This window comes from Cucurbita moschata, unplaced genomic scaffold (assembly GCF_002738365.1).
Source record: "Cucurbita moschata cultivar Rifu unplaced genomic scaffold, Cmos_1.0 Cmo_Scf00001, whole genome shotgun sequence".
In the NCBI taxonomy this organism is placed as follows: Eukaryota; Viridiplantae; Streptophyta; class Magnoliopsida; order Cucurbitales; family Cucurbitaceae; genus Cucurbita; species Cucurbita moschata.
The window spans coordinates 3,812,821-3,826,722 of NW_019268517.1; the positions used below are offsets into that span (position 1 = coordinate 3,812,821).

The window sequence follows — 13,902 nt, forward strand, 5'->3', positions numbered from 1 at the left end:
TTTTTTTTTTTTTTTTTTTTTTTTTTGTTTTTTTTTTTTTGTCTTCTTTGATCTTTCGCAGTGAAAGCAGTGTTTTTCATTACAAAAATATCATGCGTTATGGTGCCTTATATTTCGTGGAAGTGAGAGTTTATCTGAGTTTCTTTGATCACCCATCAATCCTTGCATAAACCTGCTCTGTTTCTTGTTTGTTTTGTAGCTTTAAGAGTTTTGCTAAAACATATATATTTTTTTATTATCAAAACGTTTCAATGCTAAGAATGAAAATTTTGGAGTTTGTTGCTTTAAAATGCCTGTCGTACATGAAGTTCTATTTGATTTTTCATGTTGTGGTCCTCTAATCAACCGGGTGCTCATGCAATACAACTTTACTTCAAATGCAGGTTCTGGTTATGACGGCACAAATACTGTTGAACATTTTGAGGCATAGCATAATAAAAATGGAAGCAATCAATCTACTGATCTTGGATGAGTGCCATCATGCTGTTAAGAAGCATCCCTATTCTCTAGTTATGTCTGAATTTTATCATACCACACCAAAGGAGAAGAGACCATCTGTATTTGGAATGACTGCTTCGCCTGTTAATTTAAAGGGTGGGATACTGTGGATTCTTATTCCTACTTTAGTTTCCATGTTGAAGTATTATATATATATATATAAAGATGTACATACTTCGTTAAAATTATTATTGTAATTATTGCTTTGAATATTCCTTACAGGTGTTTCGAACCAAATAGATTGTGCAATTAAGATCCGTAACCTTGAAAGTAAATTAGACTCCACAGTCTGCACTATAACAGACCGCAAGGAGTTGGAAAAACATGTTCCAATGCCATCAGAAGTTGTGGTGGAGTATGACAAAGCTGCCACTTTGTGGTCCCTTCATGAACAGATAAAGCAAATGGAGGTGGAAGTTGAGGAAGCTGCAAAATTGAGTTCTAGGAGAAGTAAATGGCAACTTATGGGAGCTAGGGATGCTGGTTCTAGGGAATTTCTGCGCCATGTTTATGGTGTTTCTGAGAGAACTGAAAGTGATGGTGCTGCTAACCTAATACAGAAGTTGAGAGCGATCAATTATGCACTTGGGGAGCTGGGTCAGTGGTGTGCTTTTAAGGTTTGGATTTATACGCTTGTCTAATAAGACAGACTTTTAACTTGTTCAAAGAATAATCTCATCTATCATTTTGGCAGGTTGCGCAGTCTTTTTTGACAGCTTTACAGAATGATGAGAGGGCTAACTATCAACTTGACGTCAAGTTTCAGGAGTCCTATTTGAACAAAGTTGTTGCTCTTTTACAATGCCAGCTATCAGAAGGAGCTGTTTCTGACAAAGATTGCAAAGCTTCAAATTCAGACGAAGATGTTGCGAATAATATATCAGATCATGACGAAATTGAGGAAGGAGAGCTTCTTGACAGCCACGGTGTGTATGATATACTTTTTGCTGATTTTGATGGACTCCGCATATTAACCAAGCCACGTGCGCTTAGCCGGCAACTTTGGAAGTTGTTGGCATGATAACTGAAAAACGAATGAAAACTTGGTTCCCTGTATGGACTCCCAAGTCGCCATAAAACATGAAAGAAGATAAAAAAAATGAGGAAATAGAAGGAAAAAGATATAGTAATAAATGACCTCTCTCCAAGAACAGATCTTAGCAGAGTACTTCGTGGATTTTGTAGTAAATAATGTTATCCCAATTGTCTTTTATGGGATTGCTAATTAAGTGCCATTAATTTGACATAACTGATTTGGAATGGGTAAAGGGTTGCAACAATCACTTAGCGGACACGACCTCATATTGATTGTGTCAATATACTTTCATTTTTTAATATGATTTTTATGAAAAATCAAGTTTTCATTGGGGAAAATGAAAAAATACAAAAGAGAAAATTGAGAGGCATACAACAAGCCATCCTAGAAAAAAGCCAAACAAGTGACCAGATAAAAAAAGGACTTCCATGCAAAATGATATGACCTAAAAAATAGTTACAGAAGTCCTTAGAAATTGATGCTCAAAGCATAGATTTATACCTGAGTGGTGATCAAACTTCCCAAAGTCCGGAGGCGACTGGGAGGAGTTGCACTCTATGTTTCTAACCAAACAAACACCAAACTTCTAGAAATAGAAACTCCCATATAGACCATTTAAATTGATTCTCCAAAGACACGATCTTGGTCCATAGACACACTCCTACAGAGAGGGCACAACTATGGCCCTAGTGAGCAAAAACTTTCAAACAAAAAAAACTTGATCTTCTTTGGAATTTTAGATGTCCAAAATAAGGAAGACGAGGCAGTAGGGTGAGGGATCACACTAAGTTAGGAGTTCTCATTGGTTGGTAGGTGTTTGTTTTGGGCTCGAACTGTCATTGAAAACCGACTTTTCGGTTTATCGCAGTTGAAGAAAATCATTTTTTAAAGTCTTTGTAACACTAATCAAGACTATGGTGGTAGTTAGTAAGTTTTGAATTTAATTGATGCACGATTCAGTGAGGTGAGAACTTCAAGCTAATTATTGAGAGAGGAAATTTTTTTGTTGTGTGTGAAGGAGATCTATTGTAAATGACAACAGAGATGGAAGAAGAGAGAAAGGGTTTCTGCAATTTCTCAAATTAAAAAAACAAATGCATTTGCAATCAGCTGTATTTATTTGTTTATTTAGTTTTTAAATTTGGTCTATCGAATGGTAGATAACTTGTTTTCAGGCTAGATCAATCGATGGACTGACAGTTTTTATGTGTAAAAACTGATGCCAATCAAGCCATTGATTAGATTAATCGGTTGTTGTGGGTTTGGTTGATTTTGGTTGGTCGAGTTTGTCTTTTGGTATTTCATGATCTTCCCTACACAGTGTCGAAAGAAGGCGCTACAATAAAATCCCTGAATGATTAGAAGCCCAAAATCAAATGCTCCTACTTCTAGGATCAATAGAGAAATCCCCTATAGGATAAAAGAGCCATGTACTTGTTTCTCTACATGACTGAGCAATAGAAGCCATAACAATGCGAGGAAGAGGTATTGAGAGAGGGATGATTGGAAGCCACATAGCATGATGAGAAAACCTAAAACAAAGAAGGCTACTGGCCCAACCAAGGATCTTCCTAAAAATAAGTATTGGAATCATCCACCAAGTATTATCCAAATTGAGAGAAAAGAGGGACATGAAACGATGTAGCTCATCTAGGGTTTTTTAGTGTCTTTTGACCCCACTCAGACTTTCACCTTCTTAGGATTTTGGCCTTCAAAAACAATCTGATAAGCACGGTTGGAAACAGAAATTTGCCCTTCAAATATTTTGATCTAGTGAAAGTAGACGAAACTTCCTGCCAATGTCTTGCTAATATTGGATTTAGACGTACGATTTGAACTCCATCCAAAATCTGGTTGCCTTTATACTCTCCACCCACTTATAGCGCTAGCACCATCCTAGTTATGCGCCACATGAATGCTTCCACATGCTTCTTCAAACACCCCATTGAAGTATTCATCTTCAATTAATGCTCAGATTGGAACAATCGTTATGGTTCTGTTTTGGTTTATATCATATTTGTATATCTCCTACTATTACCCCATTGTGCTCATACATACTCCATTTTAACTATCCATTCTTTTTTCCATTTGACGTGCACAAAATGGTCTGATATGAGTTCGATAGAACTCCGTAATGCTGATATTCTTTTTGTAGTATCAACTTATATGTCAAATTTCATGGATGAAATATAAATAAAATAGAGATTATCTTTTGGAGGAATTGTTGAGAGGTTGACAGCTTTAGAGTCTTGAAAACCGGTATAGTTTGAAACAAAGAACTACTATAGAATCAAATCCCTTTTTGTCCTTTTACTTGACCGATAGATATGAGATAATTCTCGAAGAACGAAGAAACACGTGATGAAATCCTATCATTCAAATTGCTGTAAGATAACCCTTATGGATGTTTCAAAGAATTATTCAAGAATTTGATGAAGTCTAACGTATGAATAATTGGTTCCCATGGGGGAAGAAACACATGAAGATAGAATGTTAGATATTAACTAGTTATATAGGAAAAAAAAATTGGCAACAGTAAGAGGTGCATGTTACAAGTCTAAGTTAGCTTGCTGTTTTTCTTATTAATTTTCAGAAAGTTACATTCCCTTTTACAAGTGAGAAAAACTAACTAAATCCCTAAATACTAGATAACAATAAATCTGAATAAATTTCTAGATAATAGGTAACAGTAAATCTGAATAAATTTCTAAATCCAAAGTGACAATAGATAAATCAGGGAACTTCATTTATTTAATGGGATTTCACAAACTTAAACCTAATCCTTCGACACTCCCCCTCAAGTTGAGCAATAGGCATCATTCATTCTAAGCCATTCCTAAGACACTCTCCCTTAAGATTAAGCTGAGTATTAGATCTTATTCATTCTCAACTTGGATACTAACTCATGAAGCAATAAGCTATGAAGTATTTTTGTTAGCACTTCTGTCTGTTGAAGCCATGAGAGTACATAACTTATGCATACTATATCCTTGAAGCACTTTCATACGAGTTGCTTGCCTCTCGCATGCTCACTTCTTTTGAAGCACTTCCATAGGCATTGCTTGCCTCTCTCGTGCTCATTCTTCTTGGAGCACATCCATGTGCGTTACTCACCTCTCTCGTTCCCTGTTGGAGCACTTTCATGGTGTTGCTCACCTCTTTCGTGCTCACTCCTCTCGTTGCTTGCTCTCTCTAGTGCTCACTTTTCAAAGAGAACCAATTGATTATTCGAAAGAGCTCCCTCGCTTGCAATAATGGCTTCTTAACATGTCTAGGGTTTATCTTATTTTTCTTATTGTCCTGCACTACACTCCTGGTCAATTCCAAAACCTCAGTGGCGAGGTATTTGAGGACATAAGCTTGGTAGATCAAGACATCTATGACAATGTGCTTTCCGTTGGGGCCTTTCTTGAAGTACCGTTCAATTCTTCCATTCGGGAATTGGTGTCTAGCCTTGATGAATTTGAAGATCTAGTTTTGTCGCCTTTTCTTCCTCTGATGCCCTTGGTTCCCCCAATTATTGAATATTTCAAATCTAAATCTCAAAATTTGATACTTTGTGATGACAATTGGAAGAATGACTTGAGATTTTTCTGACATGATAGTGGAATGAGATCTTGGTCACAATATATGATCGGTAGCTATGAAGGCTCTGAATAAATTTGGTCAAGGTGGAAGATCGATAGTTATGAAAGGCTCGGAAGAAATAATCCTATTTTCTACTCGAGGTATGGTATATTATATTTTCAGCTTTCTCCTTGTTTGGACTTCCTTGATAGATTCTAAAAAATTGATGAAACAAGTGGGGCTATTGTAAGATCCTTAAAGAGGAGAAAACATTATGGTTTCAAACCCACTGGGCTCTTGCCTATGAGGTCGCCAAATTATTGCTGCTGTTGAATGAGCTTTGTTCAAATGGGCTATGTTTGATAATGCAATAGAAATCACAAGTGGGCTTGACGCAAGAGTTTAAGGCATCAAGTGGGAACGCAAATGGAAATTCAAAGTGAGCCTAACGCAAGAGTCCACTTCAATGTGATTTGATGCTGCAAAGGAACGTGTACTTCGACCCAAATGGAAGTTCAAGGCTTCAAGAGTTCAAAGGGAAATCCGAGTGGGAAAGCAAAGCCACAGTTTGATTTGAAGGCTATCTCTTTTTATTTATTTGTAAAAGCTTGATGTGAGCCAATGGAGTGGATTTAGGAATGTGAGCTTTGTGGGATCTAAGAATGTGGGCTTGATGTGAAGATTTTGTTTTAGATAAAGGCTTGATGTGAGCTTAGGAATTGGACTTGCTTGACTTGCAGAAGAAATAATGGACCCATAGAAAATAATTTCAACTCTTCGAAGATTTTTTTATTTAGTGGCAATAGCAGAGGCATCTTTTTTGAATCCCTAGATGCTAGATGCTAGATAACAATAAATCTTAATAAATCACTAGATACTAGGTAACAGTAAATTTGAATAAAGTAGGAGATACTAGGTAGCGGTAATAAATTAGGGAACTTCCCGTATTTGATGGGATTTCACAAACTTAAGCTTAATCCTTCGCCAATACAAGATTATAAGATTTTAGAGAATTTTGATTCTCTACTAAACTACTGAGCTATTTCCTGCTTAACTCCTGCTTTTCAGTTCCCTTTTATCCACATCCTAACTGAATTACAAAACAATGGGCTTACGTTTAACTCGAATCAACACTTACATACCCCCTGTGTACATAAGTTTGGCACTTGTGTACATAGCAGATGCATCACTACCTTATTCTCTCGTATCCGAACTTGATGGTACTTGTTTGATGTTCCCAATTTTTTCATTTTCTGTTTGTACCGAACAGTTGACTCTGGTGGGGAGCATGTAGATGAGATAATAGGAGCTGCTGTGGCTGATGGAAAATTGACCCCAAAGGTGCAATCACTCGTTAAAATTCTGCTGAAGTATCAACATACTGAAGATTTCCGTGCCATAATCTTTGTTGAAAGGGTTGTGTCTGCCTTGGTTCTTCCAAAGGTGGATTATTTTACTGAGTACTTATTTTATTGATTTAGTACCTTCTGATCTTCTTATCTCAATGTGGTATCATGGCCATCGTGCAGGTCTTTGCTGAACTTCCTTCTCTAAGTTTTGTAAAAAGTGCAAGCTTGATTGGTCACAACAATAGTCAAGATATGCGGACATGTCAAATGCAGGACACTATATCCAGATTCCGCGATGGTCGTGTATGTACAATAATGAATCAATCTTCATAGGAAAGTGTGGATTTTGTGATGGAATTTCTTGTAATTGTTGACCTTGTACTCTTTTCAGGTGACACTATTAGTTGCTACTAGTGTTGCTGAAGAAGGACTTGATATCCGACAATGCAATGTTGTGATCCGCTTTGACCTTGCAAAAACAGTTTTGGCATATATTCAGTCTAGAGGACGAGCTAGAAAGCCTGGTTCAGATTACATTTTAATGGTTGAGAGGTACTTCCTTTGCCTATGTGTATGTCCGATTCACTGGCTTTTAGGATTGCAAATATCACGTAAATCATGCATCTAATTCTCTTGTAACCATAAGTTCTTGAATTATTGATAAAGATTCTGGGATGACTAGTTTTATATTATTATATATTAATGACTAGAAAAAACTTCCCATGTTCGATATCTTCTTTAGGAAGATCATCTGGCTAACATTATTGGCTTTCTATTTAGTTTATGGTGTTTCAAATATCTGTAGATGTCAATGGACTGAGATTTTCTGTAATCTCCACAGGGGAAATTTGTCACATGCAGCTTTTTTAAGAAATGCCAGAAATAGTGAGGAGACCCTGCGTAAAGAAGCAGTGGAGAGAACTGACCTTAGTCATCTTGAGGATACTTCAAGGTTGATTTCCATGGACACAACACGAGGTACCGTGTATCAAGTTGAGTCAACAGGTGCCGTCGTTAGCTTAAATTCTGCTGTTGGTCTTGTTCATTTCTACTGCTCACAGCTTCCTAGTGACAGGTCTGTTGTTATATTATATGGCATTGTTTTCCCCATTTTTGTAATTTTAGATGATAGTTGAATATGTATCTTCATCTGCTCCCTTTCTACTAGATATTCCATTCTTCGACCTGAGTTTGTGATGGTGAGGCATGAGAAACCAGGTGGTCCAACTGAGTACTCTTGCAAGCTTCAACTTCCTTGTAATGCACCATTTGAGGAACTTGAAGGTCCAATTTGCAGCTCAATGCGCCTTGCACAACAGGCATGCTATCATATTATTCAAAAAAAATTATTCCAGGTTTACGTTGTAGCATGACTTTAACTCTCTATTTACAGGCTGTTTGTTTGGCTGCTTGCAAAAAGCTCCATGAAATGGGAGCATTTACTGACATGCTCTTGCCAGACAAGGGAAGCGGAGAGGAGAGGGAAAAGGTTGAACAGAAAGATGATGGAGATCCACTTCCTGGGACTGCTAGGCACAGGGAGTTCTATCCTGAAGGTGTAGCTAATATTCTCCAGGTCGGTTTGTACTTAATTTTGTCTATGATACTTTCCTGTTCTGTTGATATACAGGTGACCGAAAGAACAACTCTTTTGGTGATAATTAATTTCTGAGATAAGAACTTTTTAAGGAATTGTTCATGTGCAGGATAGCCATGGGAAGTTTTTTTTGTTGGATTTACTTTTTGTCAGTCAATTTGTATTAACTATTTTAATTTGAAGGGTTTTCCCCTAGTCTTTTATCATTTAATGGAGGGTGCATGGTTCTATTTATAGGGAGATTGGATATTAACTGGGCGAGATACTTTCAACGGTTCCAAATTGCTCCATCTTTATATGTACACTGTTCGGTGTGTCAACATTGGCTCTTCTAAAGATCCATTCTTGACTCAAGTTTCCAATTTTGCAGTACTTTTTGGCAATGAGCTGGATGCAGAGGTTTCTATTTTTCTATTTAGTCTATAAGCATGTCTCACTCTCACACACAGAATCATGTGTGCACTTCATCACATCATTTACTTTTAACAGGTGTTATCGATGTCGATGGATCTTTTTATTGCTCGAACTATCACTACCAAGGCGTCTCTTATCTTCAGGGGTATGTGTGATATTACTGAGAGCCAGGTAAGTAATCAATTTACCTATTGCATTGAACAGTATGTTTTTTGTTGGCTTTACTGTTGATCCTTGGAACAAAATTTCAATGTGGCGTTGTACAGTTGGTATCCCTCAAGAGCTTTCATGTAAGATTAATGAGCATTGTGCTGGATGTGGATGTTGAGCCTACTACCACTCCTTGGGATCCTGCCAAGGCTTATTTATTTGTCCCTGTTGTTGGTGATAAGTCTGAAGATCCAGTGAAAGAAATTGATTGGGATATGGTTCAAAAAATAATTCAGACAGATGTCTGGAGCAATCCCCTTCAGCGTGCTCGGCCAGATGTCTATCTGGGCACAAATGAACGAGCATTAGGTGGTGACAGAAGGGAATATGGATTTGGAAAACTCCGTCATGGTATGGCATTTGGACAGAAATATCATCCCACCTATGGTATTAGAGGAGCAGTGGCTCAGTTTGATGTTGTGAAGGCTTCTGGTTTGGTACCTGACCGAGGAGGGGTTGTTGAACTGCAAAGGCACACAGATCTACCTAAAGGCAAACTTTTGATGGCTGATTCTTCTATGGCTGCAGAAGATTTGGTAGGGAGGATTGTAACAGCTGCGCACTCGGGGAAAAGGTTTTATGTGGACTCCATTTGCTATGATATGACTGCAGAGAATTCCTTTCCTAGGAAGGAAGGGTATCTAGGTCCCCTGGAATACAGCTCATATGCCGATTATTACAAGCAAAAGTATAACAGAATTTCAGTTTTAATCTGCCTTGTGTTACCCTAGCTTTCTTGTTTCTTAAAGTAGTTTTTTTTGCGTGGACTTGATAGCCATAATGCAATGCCAATGTTGTGCTGGAGAGAAAGGTTAATTCTAATCTGTATTGGAAGACTATAATGTTGTGGAAGTGCTTTACAGAATGGAAGAACTTTCCTTTCTTGCACAACAAAAGGGTTGCATTTGGCTATTTTGTCTTCTTTATTCAGGTATGGAGTTGAACTGGTATATAAGCATCAGCCTTTAATAAGGGGACGCGGTGTCTCATATTGCAAGAATTTCCTGTCTCCTCGGTTCGAACATGCAGAAAGTGTGCCGTCTTTTTTTTACTATACTTCCTCATTCTGTGCTATTTATTTGCCTGTAGTTTTGGGCTAATGGAGCACCTCGTTTGATTAGGTCATGAAGATGAATCTGAAGAAACTCTTGACAAAACATACTACGTTTACCTCCCCCTGGAGCTCTGTCTGGTACATCCACTGCCTGGGTCACTTGTTCGTGGTGCACAGAGATTACCGTCTATTATGAGGAGAGTTGAAAGCATGCTGCTTGCTATTCAGTTAAAACATATGATAAACTACCCTGTTCCTTCCTCTAAGGTAATATTAAAGGAAAGAGAAAAAATTTTGGTCCTTTTCTTTTTCCCCAACGTTTTGACGTATGCTCTATTACCTACAGATATTGGAAGCTTTGACTGCTGCCTCATGCCAGGAGACGTTCTGCTATGAAAGAGCAGAACTGCTTGGAGATGCTTATCTAAAATGGGTGGTTAGTCGGTTCCTTTTTCTAAAATTCCCCAGAAAACACGAGGGCCAGCTTACTAGAATGAGGCAACAAATGGTCAGTAACATGGTCTTGTATCAATACGCATTGAGCAAAGGACTCCAGTCTTATATACAAGCAGATCGTTTTGCTCCATCTCGATGGGCTGCTCCTGGTGTGCTTCCTGTCTTTGATGAAGATACGAAGGATGGAGAATCATCCTTCTTTGATCAGGATAAATCAAATTCTGATGGTGTTATTGAGATGGACCACCATCTTGATGCTTTTGAGGACGGTGAGGTGGAGGATAGAGAGGTAGAAAGTGACTCTAGTTCTTATAGAGTCCTCTCTAGCAAAACTCTTGCTGATGTAGTCGAAGCTCTCATTGGAGTTTATTATGTTGAAGGGGGAAAAATTGCTGCTAACCACCTTATGAGATGGATAGGGATTAAGGTCGAATTTGATGCAGATGAGGTCGAGTGTGCAACAAGACCATCTAATCTTCCAGAGAGCATTCTTCGAAGTGTTGATTTTGATGCTTTAGAGGGTGCCTTGAACATCAAGTTTCAAGACCGTGGTTTGCTGGTAGAGGCTATAACTCATGCTTCCCGACCATCTTGTGGAGTTTCATGTTATCAGCGGTTGGAATTTGTTGGTGACGCAGTATTAGATCATCTGATCACTAGGCACTTGTTCTTTACATACACGGATCTACCCCCAGGTCGTTTAACTGACTTGCGCGCTGCTGCTGTAAACAATGAAAATTTTGCACGAGTTGCTGTTAAACATAGTCTCCATATTCATCTTAGGCACGGGTCAAGTGCTCTTGAAAAGCAGGTATCATATGTAATCCTTTTTTACTACTGTTATATATTCCAGGCAGCATGTGCCTCCTTTATCTTGAGAACTACAAATTTTACAAGTTCAATCTATTTTAAATTATAAGCTTTCTTTTATCTAATATAAAAATCAACAGTGATTTTATATCATCTCATGAAACCGAGATGTTATCTTAATTTTTAGAACTATGAAGTATTTGTTGGCCTGACTGAATGACATTGAACTCGTAAAATAAATTATTAGAAATGCTTAAATGGAAACGAAAAGACTTTCCTTTCCATAAACGGAGGACTCGTATTGGTTGAGTTGATAAACGATGAACTATGAGCAACCATGTATGCAGATTAGGGACTTCGTGAAGGAAGTTCAAGATGAATTATCAAAACCTGGTTTTAACTCCTTTGGCTTGGGAGACTGTAAAGCTCCGAAAGTTCTTGGTGATATTGTGGAATCCATTGCTGGTGCTATTTTTCTCGATAGTGGACGTGACACTGCCGCTGTCTGGAGGGTCGGTTTCTCTTTCTCTCTCAATTTAAACATTCTCATCAAGGTCAAAAAATTATGAATACTTCGTCTGTTCTTTTACACTACATATTTTTATGTTGCAGGTATTTCAACCACTGTTGCATCCATTGGTTACACCCGAGACACTTCCGATGCATCCTGTCCGTGAGCTGCAAGAACGATGCCAACAACAGGCAGAAGGTCTGGAGTACAAAGCAACTCGCAGTGGGAATTTGGCCACTGTCGAAGTTTTCATTGATGGGGTCCAGATTGGATTTGCTCAGAATCCACAGAAGAAGATGGCACAGAAACTAGCTGCGAGGAATGCGCTTGCTGTTTTGAAGGATAAGGAAATGGATGAAGCCAAGGAAAAGATGGAAGACAACAACGGGAAGAAGAAGAAGAATGGCAATCAAACGTTTACCAGACAAACCTTAAATGATATTTGTCTGCGTAGAAATTGGCCGATGCCATTTTACAGGTGAGGAAACTTAACTTTTTATCTCTGTAATTTGTTCCTGCCAATATGTACAACAATATTGGTAACAAGGAGTAGTTGTTGTGGATGCATAGGTGTGTGAATGAGGGTGGCCCTGCACATGCAAAGAGGTTTACCTTTGCGGTTCGGGTAAATACTACAGACAGGGGATGGACAGATGAATGCGTGGGAGAGCCTATGCCTAGTGTCAAAAAGGCCAAGGACTCTGCTGCTGTTCTGTTGCTGGAGCTATTGAATAAATTATACTCGTGATAGCATCATCACTGCCCAACTTGGACATGAATTTTGTATTAAAAATGAACATATAATATAATATTTTATGATGAAAGTTTTTTACTCGCAACACTGAAAAGCTTGGATAAACTCAGCTACTGAACTTGTTTGAATGTGAATGTCATTGCTGCCAGGTACGAACACTAGGAGACTCAAAGAGAAGAGTAAGTTGAAGGAGAACATCTTTACTTTCAAATCAAAACTCATTTCTTTTTAGTTGTTTTGGTGGAGGTGATGAATTGAAGTGAGTGGTCACAGTTTTTGAGTTATTCATTAATTGTTGCATGCAGGCCTAGACATGGAGGGGAGGAGAAAAGAGCTTGGAAAGTAGAGATTTCATCAGAAGAAGCTTGCAGGCTGCTCTCTCTATTGGTCAACCACAGGTGGGGCTAATTGACCCCTCCTATTTCATTTCTTTTACTCCTTGAATTTCTCAAAACTAGGTCTCCAATGCTGCCTAAATACAATTATGGTAAGGTCCCCTCTCTTTTTCTTGTCTTATACTCCATTCTTCTCTAAAACAAGCTCTCAAGTTTTATGAGATCACCCATCTATTTTTATTTCTTCCTTCCACACCGTCACTCCCAACACGGGTGTTCAAACAATTTAGTCACCCGAAACTACTTATTTAGGTTGGGTTAGATTCAAATAAATGACATGGATTTTCATAAAACTAAATTAAGTTGAACAGAAGGAAAGAAAAGATTTCGAATAGAAAATATAAATATGTTGGTCAACACACATATATACAATTTCATTATTGTTTTAATGATTATACTAATATTTTATTTTTTGAATAGATAACTAAATAGTATGAAATAATTCAATCCAAAAAATTTATAATTCAAATAATTGAATTAGGTCCCAAAGATGTTTTAATCATGGGTTGGGGCCAGAAAAAGTGAATTTGCAACCAGACTTGAAGAGGCCAACATTTTGAAGAACGAGAAATTATGAATGCCCCACTTGTTAACACGATAGACCCTGAACAGTGCTGGGATTTCAGGCGTAGGGACTACAAAGATGTGAATTGTGAAGTAAGGTAAGGTTGGAAGTTATTAATAATCCATAGAGAGGAGATTGTAAGTGTAATGAATTTAAAGTTGAGGTTTTGGTATGTTTGACAACAAAATAAAAAGAAAATAATAATAAATGTTGCAGTGCAGACAGTGTCCCGCTCACCCCCAACGAGGTACGTGGTCAAATAGACAAGTCAGCTGCCTAAACAAATGCACAATTTTTTTAGTGACAGGCTTCGAAAACAGAGTAGAATAGCTACCATCTTTCTATTCTCACCGCACTTTTCAACGTTCCAATTACCTTTGCTTTTTCTCTCTCTCGTAGATTAAATTAACGACTACTTGCATTTTTCTGTACCACATTTTGAGGTATTTTATGTCTGTGAAAATAATAAGGTAATACCACGTGAGCTAGACTTAAGAATTTAGCATGATACATGTGTGGCCACAAGCAAAATGCCTTGAAAAATATCACCATGACACCATGCCTATTGCACCCAATTCCTTTTCTATATTATTACAAACCAAGATTCCAATTTGTTGCTCAAGTTATAGATCAAAAAAAAAAAAAAAAAAAAAAAAAAAAAAAAAAAAAAAAAAAAAAAAAAAAAA

The 13,902-nt window shown here is 37.8% G+C and overlaps 1 protein-coding gene across 1 annotated transcript in view; it reads left to right on the plus strand.

Moving 5' to 3' along the window:
• The window catches only part of LOC111444561 (endoribonuclease Dicer homolog 1), a 27,219-nt gene extending 14,460 nt beyond the window's left edge, over positions 1-12,759 (plus strand). Inside the window, exons 3-21 of the mRNA XM_023082581.1 lie at positions 384-594; positions 721-1,115; positions 1,193-1,424; positions 6,372-6,544; positions 6,631-6,753; positions 6,842-7,002; positions 7,292-7,525; positions 7,619-7,769; positions 7,844-8,026; positions 8,285-8,446; positions 8,537-8,632; positions 8,728-9,359; positions 9,603-9,703; positions 9,793-9,992; positions 10,072-10,992; positions 11,339-11,503; positions 11,604-11,980; positions 12,073-12,435; positions 12,562-12,759. Coding sequence (XP_022938349.1) covers positions 384-594; positions 721-1,115; positions 1,193-1,424; positions 6,372-6,544; positions 6,631-6,753; positions 6,842-7,002; positions 7,292-7,525; positions 7,619-7,769; positions 7,844-8,026; positions 8,285-8,446; positions 8,537-8,632; positions 8,728-9,359; positions 9,603-9,703; positions 9,793-9,992; positions 10,072-10,992; positions 11,339-11,503; positions 11,604-11,980; positions 12,073-12,250 — 4,695 coding nt within the window. The 3' untranslated portion in view covers positions 12,251-12,435; positions 12,562-12,759. The remainder of the gene's footprint in view (positions 1-383; positions 595-720; positions 1,116-1,192; positions 1,425-6,371; positions 6,545-6,630; positions 6,754-6,841; positions 7,003-7,291; positions 7,526-7,618; positions 7,770-7,843; positions 8,027-8,284; positions 8,447-8,536; positions 8,633-8,727; positions 9,360-9,602; positions 9,704-9,792; positions 9,993-10,071; positions 10,993-11,338; positions 11,504-11,603; positions 11,981-12,072; positions 12,436-12,561) is intronic.
• The last annotated feature ends 1,143 nt before the right edge of the window (positions 12,760-13,902 follow it).